At 45.4% G+C, this 19,696-nt stretch overlaps 2 protein-coding genes across 4 annotated transcripts; one reads left to right on the top strand and one right to left on the bottom strand.

Annotated features, from left to right (window-relative positions):
* Positions 1-5,346: 5,346 nt before the first annotated feature.
* On the bottom strand, positions 5,347-14,718 carry hrob (homologous recombination factor with OB-fold). Of its 3 annotated transcripts, XM_069716250.1 has the most exons (11): positions 14,540-14,718; positions 13,601-13,651; positions 12,403-13,320; positions 12,090-12,173; positions 11,214-11,348; positions 10,101-10,209; positions 8,865-8,950; positions 7,659-7,781; positions 7,354-7,552; positions 6,561-6,606; positions 5,347-6,037 (listed from the first exon to the last, which is right to left on the bottom strand). In XM_069716250.1, exons 1-11 carry the CDS (start codon positions 14,549-14,551, stop codon positions 5,932-5,934), a joined length of 1,869 nt encoding a protein of 622 aa, XP_069572351.1. In that variant the 5' UTR covers positions 14,552-14,718; the 3' UTR covers positions 5,347-5,931. The 3 variants fall into 3 exon arrangements, with proteins under 3 accessions (XP_069572351.1, XP_069572350.1, XP_069572352.1); XM_069716249.1 differs by having other exon boundaries at positions 12,403-13,651; XM_069716251.1 differs by lacking the exon at positions 13,601-13,651.
* An 819-nt stretch (positions 14,719-15,537) lies between these two features.
* On the top strand, positions 15,538-19,213 carry asb16 (ankyrin repeat and SOCS box containing 16). The gene is given in 8 exon segments (XM_069716240.1): positions 15,538-15,691; positions 15,870-16,223; positions 16,747-17,014; positions 17,399-17,807; positions 17,899-17,982; positions 18,598-18,614; positions 18,616-18,709; positions 18,796-19,213. Coding segments are annotated over 7 exon segments (1,395 nt in total). The 5' UTR covers positions 15,538-15,691; positions 15,870-15,886; the 3' UTR covers positions 18,982-19,213.
* Positions 19,214-19,696: the final 483 nt, after the last annotated feature.

Raw genomic sequence — 19,696 nt, 5'->3', positions numbered from 1 at the left:
AATCTTGTAAATATTTTTCTAAACAAGGCTTTTGAAAATCACGTCATCAGTCTGCAAACACAACACAACAACACTAAACACAACACAACACTAAACAACACAACATTAAACAACACACTAAACAACACAACACAACATTAAACAACACTAAACAACACAACATTAAACAACACAACACAACATTAAACAACACAACAACACTAAACAACACAACATTAAACACAACACAACATTAAACAACACAATACTAAACAACACAACACAACACAATATCAAACAACACAATACTAAACAACACAACATTAAACAACACTAAACAACACAACACAACACTAAACAACACAACACAACACTAAACAACAACACTAAACAACACAACATTAAACAACACAACATTAAACAACACAACACAACACTAAACAACACAACACTAAACAACACAACATTAAACAACACAATACTAAACAACACAACACAACATTAAACAACACAACGCAACATTAAACAACACAATACTAAACAACACAACACAACATTAAACAACACAACGCAACATTAAACAACACAACATTAAACAACACAACAACACTAAACAACACAACAACACTAAACAACACAACATTAAACAACACAACACTAAACAACACAACACTAAACAACACAACACAATACAACATTAAACAACACAACACAACACTAAACAACACAACACTAAACAACACAACATTAAACAACACTAAACAACACAACAACACTAAACAACACAACATTAAACAACACTAAACAACACAACAACACTAAACAACACAATACTAAACAACACAACATTAAACAACACAACACTAAACAACACAACAACACTAAACAGCACAACATTAAACAACACAACACTAAACAACACAACAACACTAAACAACACAACACTAAACAACACAACAACACTAAACAACACAACACTAAACAACACAACAAGTAAACAGGTCAGTCACTTACAAACGTTCACAACTGTACTAAAGAGTCTGAATGCTTTTGGTTTTAATTCCAACGTTGTCCAGAAGCTCATTTCCAGAATTGACTTCATGTCCTAATGAAGTGATTAAAAAGTAATGAGCGGCCAAATGAAACATCCAGTCATCAAAAGAAGTCCTAATACCTCGAGGACAAACCGTCACTGTTTCAAAAGTTTGAGCAGCATGCAGTTAATTCAACTTCCATTTCCACCATTGAAAAAGGCGAGTCGGCCTCATAATGTTGAACCGTGATGTAATGCTGTACTGGAATCAGTAGTAAAGAATGATTCCATCGTTAAATGGAGCTGCTTCCTTCTTCACACTTTAGCAAATATTCGCTCCCCTGGTTTGACGTCAGCTCATTTTCAGATGACATAATAAGCACGTTAAACATTTCGTAAGCGAAATGCTTTTTCTGTCACCGTTTGCAGAGATTATACTTTTATTGCGTTAATGTCATTTATGAGGTTAAAAGTTGAATTCTGCCACACCTGTGAAGATGAAGGTATTTGTTTGGCCGATTCGCTCACCTGTCGCTTGCCGTCGCAGCAGCAGGTGTGCGCGGTATTTCCTGTCGTCATCCTCCTTCTCCTCCTCCTTCCTGATGTTTGAATCCTCCGTTAGTTTAACGGTAAACCGGGAGGACACTGGAAACCGTCTGAGGAGCATTTCAGACTCAACACACGCGGCGGGGGAGCGGGCGGGGCGATGTTATGGTCCCGCCCACCGGTGCCGTAACCTGACTGCACCACAGGCATGTCAATCAAACAGACACGCCCCCTCCCCAAAACACGGCTTTTTTAAGCTTATTTTATCATTAATGAGGGATTATTTTCAGATGGACCTCCAGAACTCTAATCTGGATCAGTGAATTTAGCGAATGACATCCAGAAAACTTTTGGAAAAATTGTATTGAATTATTATTGACTTTGTTTTTTTGTTGGGTTTTTTGAAGTTCCCATATTTGGATGAGCTGGGGAGGAGGGAGTGTTGGATCTGACCATAGGCTAAAAGTGGATGTCGTGCTACAAAGTGCAATACCACCGAGTGCAGATAGGGGCTTTCTAAATGTTGAAATTTCACAAGGGATGTGGTTCCAGTAGTCGGTGATTCTCAAGCAATACAGACAACACACATACTTATTATTTACACACAACACACAATAAACAAGATTATAAAAACAGATTATATAAAAGAAAACAACAAAAAATAAAATAGGTGTGTGGTAGTGCAAACAACGGTAAGGTGTATTACAGCTGGGAATGAATTATGTGTATAAGTATTTGTACAACGAGAGGGGGGGGGGGGTCTCTGTGCAACTCTTTCTGCTGTCCTACTGTTGCAGCTCTGAACCAGACCGTGATGGATGTGCACAGGACAGATTCAATGACTGCAGTGTTTAACTGGCTCAACAGCTCCTGCAGCAGATCAGACTCCTTCAGAGAGAACATCCTCTGGGTGGAGGGGGGTGGTGGAGGGGGGGGGGGGTAAATGCTGTTCTCCCACTTCAGGTCCAAGAAGCTTTTCACCGTTGGCACAAGCCTGTTGGATATTCTGAGGCTGCTGTGAGTTGTTCTGACTGCACCAGAGCAGCAGCTGGTTTTATTTGAGTTTAGTTCTGCATCTCTTATTTCTGGAGACGTGTGAATGAAATGGTTTTATCAGCACATATTTTGAGCCATTTTGCTCTTCATGGGAGAATTTCATCGATTTTTATCATGATCTAAAATGAAATAATAGAAGATGCATTACATTACAGCAACAATCAGTTTGGAGAAATAATGTGAGCACGTCTTAACTCTCAGTAAAGACACTTCAAATCAAAGTTTTCATGAGAATCAAACGCTTTTATTTGATCAACTTTGAAACCCCACATTGTCCGTATTTAAATACTTCATTTTAGCACAACTATCTGATATATTAAGTTATGCTTAAAAATACATAGAATAGGCAGACTAATACAAAAAACAAAACATTGATCAAATCCATGTATCATGAGTGATGAAAGATAACAAATCTCCAAGAATATCACAACAGAATTCCTCTTAGAGCTACAATACTAGATTTCATAGAGCCGGTTCTGATTAAAGTGGATTGATGTGAGGAAGCCTGTTTGCTGAATATCTGATGCTGTCTGTGCATCTCGTTGCCCTTCAGACGAAGTCACAGTGCAACAACACAGAAACCCGAATTAAAAGTAAAGAATGACTGAAGTTGAAAGATGGGAGTGTTTTTAGTTTTATCTTTCACACTCATTTACACACAAAGCCGACGCCCACAGACGCTCCTCAGTCCATTACAGTCTCTCTGCCAAATGAAATTTGCTGTGGTCCCGGATAGCCGCGGGGTTTGCTGGTTTCTTAACAACTTAATTAAGCAAATCTCTCCTTTTTTTTTCCAGCGAGGTAATGAGCGTAGTTTTACAGGGATTAAACCGTCTCCAGGGTTGAAATTAAGGCTTTATGCTTTAGCCATTTTATCTGCCTTTATCCATCCAACCAACTTTCCACCCACAGGATTAGTAAAGGCAGGAGGATTGTTAGCCTTTTCATATACTTCTCTTTTTTAATTTGCATGGTATTAATACTTAAAAGCTTAGTGCAATACTCTCAAATATGAGTCAGAGTTTATTTATAAATCATAAATATGCTTAATGACTGGGATTAACACCGACAGCTGATAATAACTCATACACCCAGAGGTGTCAAGGAAACAATGGGTGACAAATAAAAAGAAACTGATGAAGTCTCCAGTTTGAGTTGAACTCTACGGAGGTGTGATCATTCTTGAATAATATATTGATAGTAATGTACAACATGTTGCTTTGATCTCGATCGGTGACCATAAAGGCCATAATTTATAAATGACATATTTTCATTGTTTTTAAATGATCAATGAGCTGTTCTGTATGAAAACATTTGTTGTTTGTCAACTCATTTATTCTCCATTTTCTTTAAATATGTCACACGTCTGTTTACAACCAATAAGTAAATACACACTGTAGATATTACATGTACAGAATAGATTCATCACTATTTAGCGACCGAGTATTATCAGTGTGCCACAACCTGCAAGACAGTGAATGACCTTAATATAAACAAACACCAGATTTACTGTTCCATAAGTTATATATAAGTTTTACATCACCTGTAAATATTTCTGATGCTTCCATGCCAATAAAGTAAAAATGTAGTTCGAAAACACCTTTTTATTGTATCTTGATTGTGTTTCTTACAATTTTGAGGCTTCAAAGTTCATTCTTGACTTTGGAAACAGCAATGAAACCTAAAGATTTGCGCTGTGCAGCCGTTCAGGAGCTCTGCTCTGCTCCCAAAGTTCTTCATACGCTGTTTGTCCAGTTTATAGTACACATTTTCACATTTTTCTTTCTTGTCTTTGGTTTAAAGGACAAATTAATTTCTGACTTTGGAAACTATTACACACTGTATACACTATATATTTAAAAAAAATAAAGACTTCAATATGATCAAAAGTAAATGAACTTTCAATACAGTTTTGTCAGCTGCTGTTTTAAATGAGCTTGAGAACAGCGATTAAACTGACTTTGATATCAGACTGTTTTTTTCTCTTTAATCCAACACTGATCAGAAGCTGCGGGTCTTTGATCGGACCTGTTGTTGGTGGAAATGACAGACAGCGAATGTTTTCCTTCGTTGTTGGTTGTTTTGAACGTTGTTGCTTTTCTTCTTTTACTTCTAGAACAGCGAACTGCTCTTTTTTCATTTTCCCAACTTTCTCTGAGTCATTAAAGACAGAACTAGTTCAAAATGGTGTTGGTGAGATTTTTCAGGCCTATCTCGGAAAGAAAACAGTACTTTCCATCAGAGAGGAGAAACGTCTTCCTGCTGCCACAACAAACCACTAAACCAAAGATAAGAAACCTTTTTTTTCTTAAAGAATCTTTTTGATTTATTTTCGGGTCACTTACGTACGATGTACACGATGAGACGAAGAGTAATTACACTTCCTGACTATCTTAATGGATTATGAAAAATAATAAGGTCTTACCAAGAGATAATTAGGATGTGTAAGTACCAGAGTTGGCGAGACTCGGCACGGCTGATTATTACCGCTGGAGAGAGGATTGAAGTTGAAGGGCAAATTATTCCAGTGTGAGAGAAACAGCTGCAGACGTGCTGCAACCAAGAACCCCTTTTTAGTGGAGGTCTTAATTAGTAGATGAGCAGATTGGGGACGGAGCAACCCCTGATACACACACAGAGAGAGAGAGAGACAGACAGACAGACAGACAGACAGACAGACAGACAGACACACACACACACACACACACACACACACACACACACACGTTTCAAAGAGCCTTGTTCTGGTCAAATTAAGTTCCTCTCCAATTAGGAGTTTCACCATCAGGAATCTTAAGTGTGTGTTGGATGTCGGTTCCCTGGTCGTGCTAATGACTCCACTGGGACCTGAACTACCACCGAGGGTGTTAAATGCTACCCCCTGCTGGTATCTAAATATCATATACACTAAATATCATTCACATGGACGTTTGTGTCTCGTCATCTCTTAAAATAAAGTGGCGTCTACTTGTGACACCTCGTGACTGAATACGGCCAAAAAGAAAAAAAATATTCAACAGCAACGTATGTTTTAGAAATTGAACCCTGGTGCCTCTGAATGATCCTCCGGACTCACTGTCCAGCTGACAAAGCAGAGCTGGACGCCGTTTGTGGAAAGAAACATGGAGCACGAGGACGACGAAGGAACTACGGTGTACATTTACCCTGAAAGTCGTCGTTTTACCGCCTCGTTTTCTGCCTCATTTCAGATCCAAACTGCAGACGATGTCCGAATACTCAGACCGCACTGGAAATTGTACTTATTTGAAGCCGCGCAGCAAAAGAGAAGAGACTGTAAATAAGCACAACCCATTTCATCAACCGCCATCCTCCTCTTCTGAACTGGAAATGTGAGCAGCTGAAAGGAGCCGGAGGATTAACCTGAATCTGTTCCAGTGAGGCAGTTTGGATCCGGATGAGATCCTGTTGGGGGAAAAGCTTCCATAAGAGCCTGTTAGTCACAGTGCGACTCCACCCTGCTGGGGGGGGGGGGTACACCTCCATGCTGATTAACACCTCTTAATGGGCAGTAAACAAGCAGGGACAGTTTATCTGCTTCTCTTTGAGGCTCGGCGACGCGACTGGAAAAATGGAGGTCGAGGACAAAACAACAAAGATGATAAATAAATAAAAAACAGCCTGACTTTGCTTTTCATTTTGTGTAATTAGCAAATCAATGTTGTGCAGATTAGTTTTCCCAGTTCAAGGTCATGAAAGTAAAACCAACATTGGATGAGAATGAAGGGAAACGTGAGGGCGAAGACAGGAAGCTGTCTCTGACAGTCCTGATTTCTTGTAATTAACCGATGAGCACGTTGACTTCAAGTGACAGATGAAGCATCAGAGACGCACAAACAACAAATTACTTTCAGACTTTTTCTCCGTCTGTATTTATTAACAATCGAACACAAACAATCAAAAGAAGACGAACTGTCCATGTTCTCACCAGTGGCTGTCGGGTAACTCTCCCAGCAGCCGGTCCAGGTCGTCATCTGCACAGTAAGTAAGACAACGTGGGACAATCTGTCTTTATGACGTTTCCTCTTGAACATACATGAACTGGTGTCCATAAAAACACCACACAGTTTTCTAAGTGACAGAAACAACATGTTCAGATCAGTTTCCCTGTTGTGGGTGAAACTTTCAGGGACTGAAGCTGCTCAACTTCTCATCAATATTTACGAGTTCACTGCTGATCAGACAAAAGCATCCAATTCATAAAATACGACATCAGGCCAACGTTCATGATCAATTATCGTGTGAATTTTCTTTCTTTCTTTTTATGCATTTGACTAATTGAATAATAAAAATAAATCAGCAAATGTAATCCAAATGGTAACGTTGGTTATCTGCTGCTCTCCAGGTTAGTACATCGCTGCTGTTTGATTGGTCAAAAGTTAAAGCTGTTTTATTCAATAAACCCACATTTGTTTTTGTTGTTTTTTTGCTGTGTTTTGGTTTGTTTGTTTGCTGTTGTTTAACATTTGGATTCTTGTTTGTAATCCTTCTCTAAGTTGTATCTTTGTTCCATTCTAAGTACCAGCATTTTAAGATGGAGAGAAATTTAGATTTCTGTTATCGTTAATTTAATATTTTGTTGAATTTTCAAAACATATTTATATATACAGCTGTAAAATTAGAAAAAAAAAGATAAACAGCTGGAAAAATGTGAATTTGAATGTACGAGTTGCTGAATTAAAAAATGAATTAAATTAAAATAAATCACACGGGGGCCTTACCTGCATCCCAGCCCGGGTCCTGTGTTTCTGGGTTCCCAGCATGCACTTGGGGGCCCCTGCTGGAGCTGACCCTCGTGTCTGAGGCGCATCTCCCTCCGTCTTTCCCCTCCTCGTCCTCTTCGTCGAACACCAACTGCATCCGAGACACGGGCTCCCGGAGGACGCCGCGAGGCCGAGCGGGCGACGGCAACACGTCCTCCTGGGAAAAAAGAACAGAAATGTCAGAACAGATGACAGGATGTTTCTGGAGGAGAGCTTTCATATGCGGTTGGAAAGTAACGCTGCCGTTCTGCCGTGGCGCTCACCAGAACCAGCGGGGGGAGACGGGCGGAGGACAGAACGGCTCCGTCGGGGGCGTAGATCCTCAGCAGGTTGTTGGGAGTCACGTTCAGATAGTGGTTACGATGGGAGGGCGAGAACACGCCCACCTGTTCACGCCGAGGAAGACGGACAGATCCGTTACCGCTTTGTGTTGCTTTAGTGGAGCTGAAACAAGTGAGTGTGTGTGTGTGTGTGTGTGTGTGTGTGTGTGTGTGTGTGTGTGTGTGTGTGTGTGTGTGTGTGTGTGTGTGTGTGTGTGTGTGTGTGTGTGTGTGTGTGTGTGTGTGTGTGTGTGTGTGTGTGTGTGTGTGTGTGTGTGTGTGTGTGTGTGTGTGTGTGTGTGTGTGTGTGTGTGTGTGAGTGTGTGTGTGTGTGTGTGTGTGTGTGTGTGTGTGTGTGTGTGTGTGTGTGTGTGTGTGTGTGTGTGTGTGTGTGTGTGTGTGTGTGTGTGTGTGTGTGTGTGTGTGTGTGTGTGTGTGTGTGTGTGTGTGTGTGTGTGTGTGTGTGTGTGTGTGTGTGTGTGTGTGTGTGTGTGTGTGTGTGTGTGTGTGTGTGTGTGTGTGTGTGTGTGTGTGTGAGTGTGTGTGAGTGTGTGTGTGTGTGTGTGTGTGTGTGTGTGTGTGTGTGTGTGTGTGTGTGTGTGTGTGTGTGTGTGTGTGTGTGTGTGTGTGTGTGTGTGTGTGTGTGTGTGTGTGTGTGTGTGTGTGTGTGTGTGTGTGTGTGTGAGTGTGTGTGAGTGTGTGTGTGAGTGTGTGTGTGTGTATGTGTGTGTGTGTGTGTGTGAGTGTGTGTGAGTGTGTGTGTCTATGTGTGTGTGTGTGTGTGTGTGTGTGTGTGTGTGTGTGTGTGTGTGTGTGTGTGTGTGTGTGTGTGTGTGTGTGTGTGTGTGTGTGTGTGTGTGTGTGTGTGTGTGTGTGTGTGTGTGTGTGTGTGTGTGTGTGTGTGTGTGTGTGTGTGTGTGTGTGTGTGTGTGTGTGTGTGTGTGTGTGTGTGTGTGTGTGTGTGTGTGTGTGTGTGTGTGTGTGTGTGTGTGTGTGTGTGTGTGTGTGTGTGTGTGTGTGTGTGTGTGTGTGTGTGTGTGTGTGTGTGTGTGTGTGTGTGTGTGTGTGTGTGTGTGTGTGTGTGTGTGTGTGTGTGTGTGTGTGTGTGAGTGTTGTATGATGTTTATGATGGGGGGCGGTGATCCTCACCTGTTTCAGCAGCAGCACGGCTCCGACCTTCAGCTCCTCCTCTCTGTCCTCCAAGAGACGCCGATGCACAGTTCCTTGAATCTCCCCTGATCAGACAGAGAGGAGACGCAGTGTTGTTAACCTGAGACGTAACCTGAAGACGTAACGTTTGTTTCTCCCAAACTGTCTTAAACTCAAAAGAAATCCAAACTACAACAATATAAAACAGAAAAAAGCAACTATCATGTTTAAAAACGAAGAGCGAGGAAATATTTAGTGGGTTTTTTTCTTAATGTGAGCCACACATTTTTTGATTGATTTTATATTTTTCGTGTGCAGTCTCCGGGCCGACAGCCACATGTGAGATCAACCGTCAGGGGTGAACAGCAGTGAAGGTTCCTGCAGGGGGGAACAGCAGCGAAGGTTCCTGCAGGGGGGAACAGCAGCGAAGGTTCCTGCAGGGGGGAACAGCAGTGAAGGTTCCTGCAGGGGGGAACAGCAGAAGGTTCCTGCAGGGGGAACAGCAGCGAAGGTTCCTGCAGGGGGGAACAGCAGCGAAGGTTCCTGCAGGGGGGAACAGCAGTGAAGGTTCCTGCAGGGGGGAACAGCAGCGAAGGTTCCTGCAGGGGGGAACAGCAGCGAAGGTTCCTGCAGGGGGGAACAGCAGCGAAGGTTCCTGCAGGTGGGAACAGCAGCGAAGGTTCCTGCAGGGGGGAACAGCAGCGAAGGTTCCTGCAGGGGGGAACAGCAGCGAAGGTTCCTGCAGGTGGGAACAGCAGTGAAGGTTCCTGCAGGGGGGAACAGCAGTGAAGGTTCCTGCAGGTGGGAACAGCAGTGAAGGTTCCTGCAGGGGGGAACAGCAGCGAAGGTTCCTGCAGGTGGGAGGCACATTAGAGACAACAGGTCCCCGGTGGTGTCAGAAGCACTTAATACCCACCCACCACTGATGCCAATCTAATCTCCTGCAATTGAATCCCTAATAAGCACTTAAGTCTGGTGTTGGAGTACAACATCCACTCCTGAGTGTTGATAATCAGTCCACCTCATGTGGCTGCTGTCCGGGCGCCATGGCAACAGCCTCAGCTCAGAGGTGGATCAGACAAGAGGGCGAAAGGCTTCAAAAGAATAAAGGAAAAGCGAGAGGCTCCCTGCTGGAGGGGCAGGACAGAAGTGAAGTGTGTGTGTGTGTGTGTGTGTGTGTGTGTGTGTGTGTGTGTGTGTGTGTGTGTGTGTGTGTGTGTGTGTTGTGTGTGCTACCTGTTGGGTCTTTAAACAGAGCCTTGGCGTCAGCATGTGTGTGGATGATGCTCTTCAGAAGCACGGCCATGTTGGGCACTTTGTTTCCCGCCAGCTGTTTCAGCGCAGCCTGACAGGAGAAAAACACACACACACACACACACACACACACACACACACACACACACACACACACACACACACACACACACACACACACACACACACACTAGCTTTGTTTTTAGCTGTATTTGATTGGTTAACAGATTCAGTCAAAACTAATGTAAACATTTTGATAATTCCATCTCTTTAGTGATGTTTGAAGTTCAAACTTGTAAAATATAAAAGTCTCAAGTTTTTCTGTCATGATGGTGAACTGAATCTAGTGGAGATAAAAGATGCGATAAGGTCCAATCCAACATCCCATCCTGTTGCGCTGCCCCTCGTTCAGCAGCGCCCTCTACTGGTGACGGCTTAAAATCTAAAACTAAGGAAATGGGACACCATCCGTTTTTGTCAACAGTAGGCGTAATTCTGTCAAGTTCATTTTTATCTAAAATGTAAATTAAAGTACCCCCCTCCCCCCTCCCCTCAGTTCTGGTTGTCACCATCAACACAAACATGCTGTTTTTTGGAGGATGTACTGATGACAATAAGTAAACAGCAGCGAGCAGGATTTAGTGTTGGGATCATCCTCTCTTTCTAATTTGTTTATTCATGCAAACACGGATTTTGGGGAAATCATGTAAAAACAGTTTAACCTGGATGAGCTTAGCGGGATGAAGTCGGCGAGCAGAGCAGAAAAACAACATGTACAAAGTGCTCAAAAATAACCGCCACTCAGAGGTGTTGACAGACAGACAGACAGACAGAGTCTCCATTAGCGTGATTGATGAGCGATCGTACTGTTTGTAATCACATGACACCTGCGGCTCGACGCCGTCATTTGTCCTGATTACTCCAATAGACCTCCGGCAGCGACGCGCTCAGTTTGTGATGAAGGAGATGTCTTTTTATTTATTTTTAAAACGGCTTGGCCTAAATATCCAGAGCTCACGTGACAGAGCTTCAGTGAACAGTTCGACGAAGACTTTTCCTGCAGTTGAAGGACGCGTCCCGACAACGAGAGGTTACCTTGCGAAGCACCATGACGACGCTGTAGGAGTGCAGGAAGCACGACGGGTTCCTCTCATCCAATCCCATCTCAGCCTTCATCGCGGCCCAGGCGCCGCCGCCGAACTCGTCTTCCTCAGTCTGGGAGCTGGAACCCTAAAAGGAAAAGTCAAACCGGTGGTCTTCTCCTAAATGAGTAAATAAAGCAGCTGCTGTGCTGATGTTTTATAATCTGTAATATGGTAACACGCTGGATGTTTCAGCAACTGTTCAGCGATGTAAACTTAGAGGTGATGTCACCGGGTTTTTCATAATTTGATCTATTTGGTTTGATGACATTTGGAAAGTCTAGAAGAGTCTGAAGAGGTTGAATTATTTCATCGCAATTTAAATGAGCAAAGAGCTAAAACAGCACGTTAGCATGCTCAGTGTGAACCCATCCAGCCAGATCAGGAATGTCTCACCAGACACCAGATTAAAAAGCTTGGTGTTGATGGTGAGGTTTAACCAGCATTGTATGAATTCGTTTGGTTAAAGATGTTTATGTTAGAGATCTGCACTCTCGCTTTAAAGTAGTAATTTCCCAGGAGGACTTGAAGGCAGCAGAGTTCAGTGCAGTGACAGGAAGCAACAACCAAGACATTGAAGGTGAAAATGATTAGCTGTTAACATTAATGATAAAAAGTAAGTAAAAGTTTCTCCAGTGTGACATTTTCTGCCTTTTTAAAATCTTCAACAATATTGAACTGAAGACTGAAGGTTTGGGATTAATGATCAACTCAGGGAAATATTTCTGACATTTTATGAACCAAACAATTTCTCAATAAATCGATAAAAGTGACCTGCAGATTAATCGATGACTGAATTAATCAGTTCATGTTTTTATGTGTTCTTTACCTGGCTTGGTAGTCGGGCCACGACCCCGTGAGCAGGAGTCTGAGGAGCAGAAACCACGATCTCGTCCAGGTTGCGACCGTCAGGCTGAGAGAAGATTTAAAACATAACGTGACAGATTTCTCTCAAATTCATTTCATTAATGCTTCGACTGCAGAGCGGCGGCATGAAGCTGCTCAGCTGAGACTCCGTGTGATTAGACTGCTCAAGTACTTTGGTTTCAAGAGGAACCGCCGTGCCGCCATGCTGCACTCGCCAGCTGCAGACAGATGTGAAGTTTTTCACGTACGGCAGAAGAGAGAAACGTGAGACTAACCTGCTGTGGCAGAAGTCCGGCGGGACCGGGGAAGCGCCGGGTCCGGGGCCGGTGAGGCTCCGAGCGAGGCCTCTTCTTGGGGAGCTGATTGGAGGCGGACACCAGCTGGACCAGGCGGTTGGTGAGCACCGGTGTGTGAAGGGGATGAGGGCTCAGAGCGGAGGAGGCGGAGGAGGCGCAGGGCACCGGGAAGGCTGTCGGGAACAGGCCGGCCTGCGGGGAGGGTCTCGGGGTCGCCCGGGGTTCCTGCGGCTGCTGAGGCCGGGTGAGCGTCCTGGTGAAGAGGCCGGAGGCGGGAGAGGTCGCAGCGAGGCAGTGAAGGGAAACACCAGGACTCAGCGGAGGAATCGGAGATTGCAGATGAGGAGCGGAGAAGGTCCGAGGAGGGACGTTACGGGTCGCCCGCAGAGTCCGATCAGGTCGTGTTTGAATCCCTCCGCAGGTTGAGGGGCGCAGTGTTCTGGCTGAAGATGGAGGCTCGGTTGTGGGCGCGGGAGGAGGCGGCGGCCCCACTCGGCGGTCACAGTCCTCCAGGTCGGCCAGGTCGACATCCCAATCATCAAAGCAGGGCAGCGCCGGACGAGGACTCTGTTGTGATGCCAAATTTGGCCGAGAGTTAGTCACTGTGGGAGGAGGGGGGGCGATGGGCTGAGTGGAGGAGGAGGAAGAGGAGGAGGGGCAGGAGGAGGAGGAGAGGCGTCTCAAACCCGGAGCAACAGTTTGTCCAGCAGCAGTGTGCGTGCTGCTCCTCGATGCTGAGCGGTCACACGGAGCAGCTGATCGCTCTCCAGTTTTCTGGAGGCTAAATTTCCCCGACTGGCTGTGAACAGAGGAGACACAGGAGACACAGGAGACACAGGAGGACACGGCAGCTGGTCCAGACGCTGAGCAGGCAGCCCAGTCTGTCCTCAGCAGGTCCTGAGGGACACACACACATAGAGACGGAGACACACACACACACACACAGAGACAGAGACACACAGAGACAGAGACACACAGAGACAGAGACACACACACACACACACACATAGAGATAGAGACACACACACAGACAGACAGACAGACAGACAGACAGAGACACACACAGGGGAGCAGAAGGAGGACATCACGTTAGAGGAGCAGAAGGAGGACATCACGTTAGAGGAGCAGAAGGAGGACATCACGTTAGAGGAGCAGAAGGAGGTGTGCTGAGATTCACCTCCTCATCAAAGTCCTCGTCGATGCTGAACAGGTCATTTAATTTACAGGTCTGGAACAGAGGAAACAAATGTGTTCACAGCACGTGCAGCAGTACATGTCCAGATGTTCTTTAGCATGTCCAGATGTTCTTTAGCATGTCCAGATGTTCTTTAGCATGTCCAGATGTTCTTTAGCATGGCCATGCTAGCGCTAGCGGCTATTACTATTGTCCATATTGGATAATCCTGTCCACCCTCTCCACCTGCTGCAGGGACAGAGGAGGACGTTCTCCAAAAGACTCCTCCAGCTGCTGTCACAAGGACAGATACAGGAGATCATTCCAGATACAGGAGATCATTCCTGATACAGGAGATCATTCCTGATACAGGAGATCATTCCTGATACAGGAGATCATTCCTGATACAGGAGATCATTCCTGATACAGGAGATCATTCCAGATACAGGAGATCATTCCAGATACAGGAGATCATTCCTGATACAGGAGATCATTCCTGATACAGGAGATCATTCCAGATACAGGAGATCATTCCTGATACAGGAGATCATTACAGATACAGGAGATCATTCCAGATACAGGAGATCATTCCAGATACAGGAGATCATTCCAGATACAGGAGATCATTCCAGATACAGGAGATCATTCCTGATACAGGAGATCATTCCAGATACAGGAGATCATTCCTGATACAGGAGATCATTCCAGATACAGGAGATCATTCCTGATACAGGAGATCATTCCAGATACAGGAGATCATTCCAGATACAGGAGATCTAACCTACCCTAACTAACCTACCCTAACTAACCTACCCTAACTAACCTACCCTAACTAACCTACCCTAACTAACCAGACGTCTCCAATCAACTTCAAAACGTGTCTTACAGTCTGATGTCTATGGTGGAGAACTAGCATAATGTTAGCTTAGTTGGCTTACTTACCATCGCTATCATGAGATATCGCGATGAAAGCTGAATTTGATGAGTTTGGACACTAAACGCGAGACGACACCGAAGTCCGTTCAATAACAGCGTGTTTTCTTTCTTCACTTCTACAGGAAAACGCGACAAGCCGAGCCACCGAGGTGGAGTCTGTCTTCGGCTGTGCTGCTGCTTGGTTCCGCGCCGCCACGTTCAAACATGACGTAATGACGTAATCAGGTTTATACGAAGAGTGTCGAAACGGCGCGAGAGCGTTCACTCCCCCTCACATCCGGCGCAGCATTCAAAGGTCGCGTCGTTTTGTTTCAGGTTATATTTGAGCTAATCTTCGGAGTATTTACTGTCATTCTTCCCAGCATTTACAGAAAATTCACCACAATTGTTTTTAAACTAATAAAGTTAAAGATTAGGAAATGTGTTAAATTAGAAACTGAATTAGCTTTTAAAGCCAAAGTGTGCGAGAAGTTTTGAAATACTAAATTTCAACATAGTCGTAACGAGTCAACTCGTCCTGCAGAAGGAGATCATGTGACACAATCCAGTCCAGCTGCTGCAAGACTGGTCAGACTGCTGCACCAACGACCTCAGCAGAGAAAACATACAGACTTCCTGAAGAACAGGGCATTAATAAACAACCATGTCATCGGACTGCCCTTTTCTGCCTGTTTCTTCTACAGCTTACTTTTCACTGACTCTTTCAGATTCACCAAATTTCAAATTTTAAAAGGAAATACATGACATTTAGAGCTCTCTGTGCTAGTTTTTATAATCAGATGGAAGTATACGATTTTAAACTTTGATCCTTAATTTTACCGCAAATCAAACTCAGTTTAAAACATTAAAAAGTAAGCTGCGTCCTGTTAATCGTGTGATTGAGACACAGTTCATCTTGATGATCAAGAAGCTGGGTGAATGCTGCCATCTAGTGGCCACTGTGGATAAGACAAGTATCAACTTGCATCCTGATCTAATAATAACTGGAGCTGTTTGAGCAAAGATCTTGTGACTGTGTCCAGAAAGGAAGGACGTTTAACTTGAAATCCTCCCCATTATAATTTCATTTAAAAGGTAAATGAGAGGGATTTTAATGATGGAAGTTTTTACTTGACCTCTTGTTTGAACCTCTGTGACTCAAAGCAGTTCCAGTAAAAGGTGAGTAACAGCTGTACGGTGACATTGCTGTAAATGGTGCTTGAGATTCAAGACGCTGTGGCTTCAGGGAGGTTATAGTGTGAACTTCTGCTGAGATGAAACAAGAAAATAGCACAAAATAATCGACTTTTTAACCCGTTTTCTTTTAATAAGCTGTAAAAGTTTATATTTCTATTAGACGGACTTCCAGGTGCCATGTCGAAGGAGACGTTTCCCTTCAGCTCCACCTCACTGCGCTCTCTGAGACTGGAGCAGGAGCTCCAGGAGCGGGAGGATGCACGGCGAGCACTGGCTGACCGGAGAGCCATGACCAGGGCGCCGCTGCCTCGGGTCCCCCGGCCTCCTCCCAGGCAGCAGCGGCTCCAGGAGGTCCGGGCTCCTCCACCCCAGGTCCGCTGCAGAGACACGGCCATCCACAACACCTTCATGTGCGGGAACATGACGGGAGTGTACGCAGTGCTGAGGGACTCCGCCATGGTCAATGCTCTGATGGAGACGGTGCACGAGGAGATGGTGTGGGCTCCAGAGATGGGTACGATTTTAAAGATCGTATAATCTTTCATAAACGCCATTAATTCAACCCAGGATCGCTGCAAGCGCGAAATAGACGAGCCCGTCCACGAGAGCAAACCGTGAGATAAGCACGCGTTGGCCTCGAGGCGTGACAGGTTCGTGACGCACGTAAAAGTAGCGTCACGAAGGATCACGTGACCGAGTTCAATGGCCATTTTACAGGGATGTTAAGAGGCAGGAGGGGTGGTTGGGTGGCATGAATCAGAGGAGGGGAGACAGGTTTGAATCCAGGAGGTGACAACGTTGTTCTTGAGTTGTTTTTTGTTTCCTCACCCCAACCATGTTGTTTTTGTCACAAACCCCACATGGTTATTTCCTCACCTCAAACATGTGTTTTTGTATTCATGCAGTAGGTTTCATTTTCGTCCACTACAAGAAAACGTGAAACTGTCACGCCGAGAGACTAAAGCGTGTCAATTTCACGTTTTGCCGTGATTCTGGGTTGCGTTAATTGTCGACCCGCCTTCCCCCTCTTCTGTCAGGCATGTGGACACTGAGCTCCAAGGTGAAACAGACGTCAGCCTTACGTCTGGCCGCCAGCAGAGGACACGCAGGATGCGTGGAGGAGCTGCTGTTTCGAGGAGCCGAGGTTAACGACGACCCCGGAGGCATCGCCGCCCTCCATGATGCCTGCGCAGGCGGCCACTCCGTCTGCGTCCAGCTGCTGCTGTCCCACGGAGCAGATCCTGAACTGCTGACTGCGGATGGCAGCGCCCCTCTTCACCTCTGCACCTCGGCCCAGTCCTTCCAGTGAGTAAAAGTGATGACAACTACTTTCTTCTCTCCACATTAAATCTTGAGTATATTAGTCACTTTTTGGCCAGAGGGGGGAACTGAAGCGGAGTGTCGTCTTAATCTTCTCTTACAGTGCCAAAAGTGTTCATTTCCTCCAGTGCATTAAAAAAAAATCTCGGTATAATGTCATTTTTATATAATGAGAATAATAACCTGCCAAGACTGTCGGAAACATTTACATTTCTAAGGAACTAAAAGACAAGAAAAACTCCTGCGAGACAAAAACAGCTGAATCAGCAGTTTTAAAACGAACGTTAGAGAGAAAAGGTTCAATATAAACTGGATGTTTTTTGCAATGTTGTCACGTCATGATCAAAATTTGGGCATTTTCTTTCCAAGTTGCGCGGAGCTGCTGTTAGAAGGAGGTGCAGATGTCAACGTGAGGACCGGGGAGTCGCGGCTCACACCGCTGCACGTGGCCGCTCGGCGAGGCCTGGAGGAGCTCGTGGAGCTCTTCCTCAGCCGCGGAGCCGACGTTTTGGCCACAAACCGAGAGGGGGAGACCCCTCTGAACGCCGCGTGCTCCGGGGCCGAGAGGCCGTCCGAGGCCGGACGCTACCTCCGAGTGGTCCAGAAGCTGCTGGACGCGGGAGCCGACCCCACAACTGCAGGCAGGAAGCAGCACACGCCGCTGCACAACGCATGCGCTAACTGCTGCCGCAGGATCGTAGACGTCCTCCTGCAGCACGGTGCAAAGGTGGATGCTGTCAACTGTGCAGGATACACACCAATGGGCTGTTTGCTGCAGGTAGCAGACGGGTGGTGGGGGTGGGGGGGGGCGGAGGGGGTGGAGGGGGTTCTGGCATCAAGATAAACACCTTTTGTGCTCGGTCCTTAAGGTGGTGGAGGATTACCCGGACCAGGAACCCGAAGCGATCGCACGATCGCTGCTGAACCGTGGAGCCGAGCCGGTTTCACCACAGGTGAGAGAGAACGCTGCTGAGATGAAGTGTTGTCGTGTAGACAGCTGCAACAGGAAGGAAAGGAAAGGAGGGATTCCTTCAGCCCTGAGTTAACACCTAACTGGTGTCCCGGGACCTTGTGAGGCCAACTCTTACAACCTGGAACAACAACACCTTTATACTGAAGCCACAGACTGGAACAAACATCAGTCACTCATAAAATGGAACTAATATGTCAAAGTTTGGAAAAAGTCACACAGTAAACAAATATTATGGAAAATGAGATGGGCGTCGTCTTCCGTCCAATCTCCAAAATGATTTTAGCACCTTTAAATGTACAAATTTGAAAGTTGTTCAAGAAAATCTGAATTACAGTAAACTGTCAAATGTTTAACATCTGACCAGGATTTAATGTGAGCAGAAGAACTGTTGTTTGAGGGATTATCATCTCGTCCAATATCAATAATATTAATAGTCCATTAATATAATGCCAAGCATCAAAAAATGGCACCTGTATTTCTGTAAATACCCCGAACCCTTAAATCTATCATCTTGAATGTACTTCAACTACTCTATCTAGATAAAGTTCTTTATTTAATGTGGATGTTGTGAATCCGACCATCCTGTGGTGTCCAGATGCTGAAGCAGTGCGTCCTCCCCCCCCACCCTGGAGGTGATGCTCAACTCCTACACCTCCTTCCCTCCGTGCGACTGGATGGACTCGCCGCCTGCTGCCGAGATACCCGAGGCGAGCTCTCCGCGTCGCGGCGCCTCTCGGGTGTTTTTACGTTTCACGCTGCAGTGATTGTGGTTTCATGGATGTTTTGCTCTCAGGATCGCCGGCCTTTCTTCCACCTGCTGCGTCGTCGCAGCGGTCGGCCGCGCCGCCTGCAGCATCTCTGCCGCTGCGCTTTACGTCAGCAGCTGGGAGCTCGATGTCACTCGGCGGTCGGCGAGCTGCGCGTCCCCGAATCTGTGAAGGATTATCTGCTGCTGAGGAACGACGGGACGCTCCTGTGATGTCACACTGGGTCCGTTTGAAGAGGAGGTTTCCATGGAAACGTGATTTTAGATTTCAATAACCTGTTTCTGTTCGGTTTTCAAACACTTGAATTAACTTGAATTACTATAAAATGGGACTTGAAATGTGAGACATTACAAATACACGTCCAGTTGGATAATTGTTTATATCGTTTTAATTTATCAAGTCACCTTCGGATTGGTTGGTTTCATCTCATTAAATTCATCTTTCGCTCATAGTTTCTTCTTGTTATCTGTTGTCTCCATTCAGCTCCTTCGCTCGCGGAGTTTGTTTTTTCTTTTCCAGATGTCCCGTCATGGAGCGGCATGTCTCTGCTCTCTGATTGTTGACCCACCAGTTCATGTCTTGTGTCTCTGCTGTCCTTTTCTGTCTCTGCTCTCTGATTGTTGACCCACCAGTTCATGTCTTGTGTCTCTGCTGTCCTTTTCTGTCTCTGCTCTCTGATTGTTGACCCACCAGTTCATGTCTTGTGTCTCTGCTGTCCTTTTCTGTCTCTGCTCTCTGATTGTTGACCCACCAGTTCATGTCTTGTGTCCCTGCTGTCCTTTTCTGTCTCTGCTCTCTGATTGTTGACCCACCAGTTCATGTCTTGTGTCCCTGCTGTCCTTTTCTGTCTCTGCTCTCTGATTGTTGACCCACCAGTTCATGTCTTGTGTCTCTGCTGTCCTTTTCTGTCTCTGCTCTCTGATTGTT

Source organism: Brachyistius frenatus, unplaced genomic scaffold, assembly GCF_029030835.1.
Source record: "Brachyistius frenatus isolate BFR_SWC_R1_liver_20210118 unplaced genomic scaffold, ASM2903083v1 Contig_154, whole genome shotgun sequence".
Taxonomy (NCBI): domain Eukaryota; kingdom Metazoa; phylum Chordata; class Actinopteri; family Embiotocidae; genus Brachyistius; species Brachyistius frenatus.
The sequence above is the reverse complement of the archived record's forward strand: the minus strand, read 5'-3'. Positions and strand labels throughout refer to the sequence as shown.

Excerpts from the sequence above, each read along its gene's own strand:
- hrob (XM_069716249.1), bottom strand. The coding sequence starts at position 13,431 with ATGTGTGTGTGTGTGTGTGTGTCTCTGTCTCTGTGTGTCTCTGTCTCT. Across the intron at positions 7,782-8,864 it reads CCGTGCTGCTGCTGAAACAG|GTGGGCGTGTTCTCGCCCTC; the intron begins GTGAGGATCACC and ends CGGCGTGAACAG. Across the intron at positions 6,038-6,560 it reads GAGTTACCCGACAGCCACTG|GATCTCATCCGGATCCAAAC; the intron begins GTGAGAACATGG and ends TTCCCCCAACAG.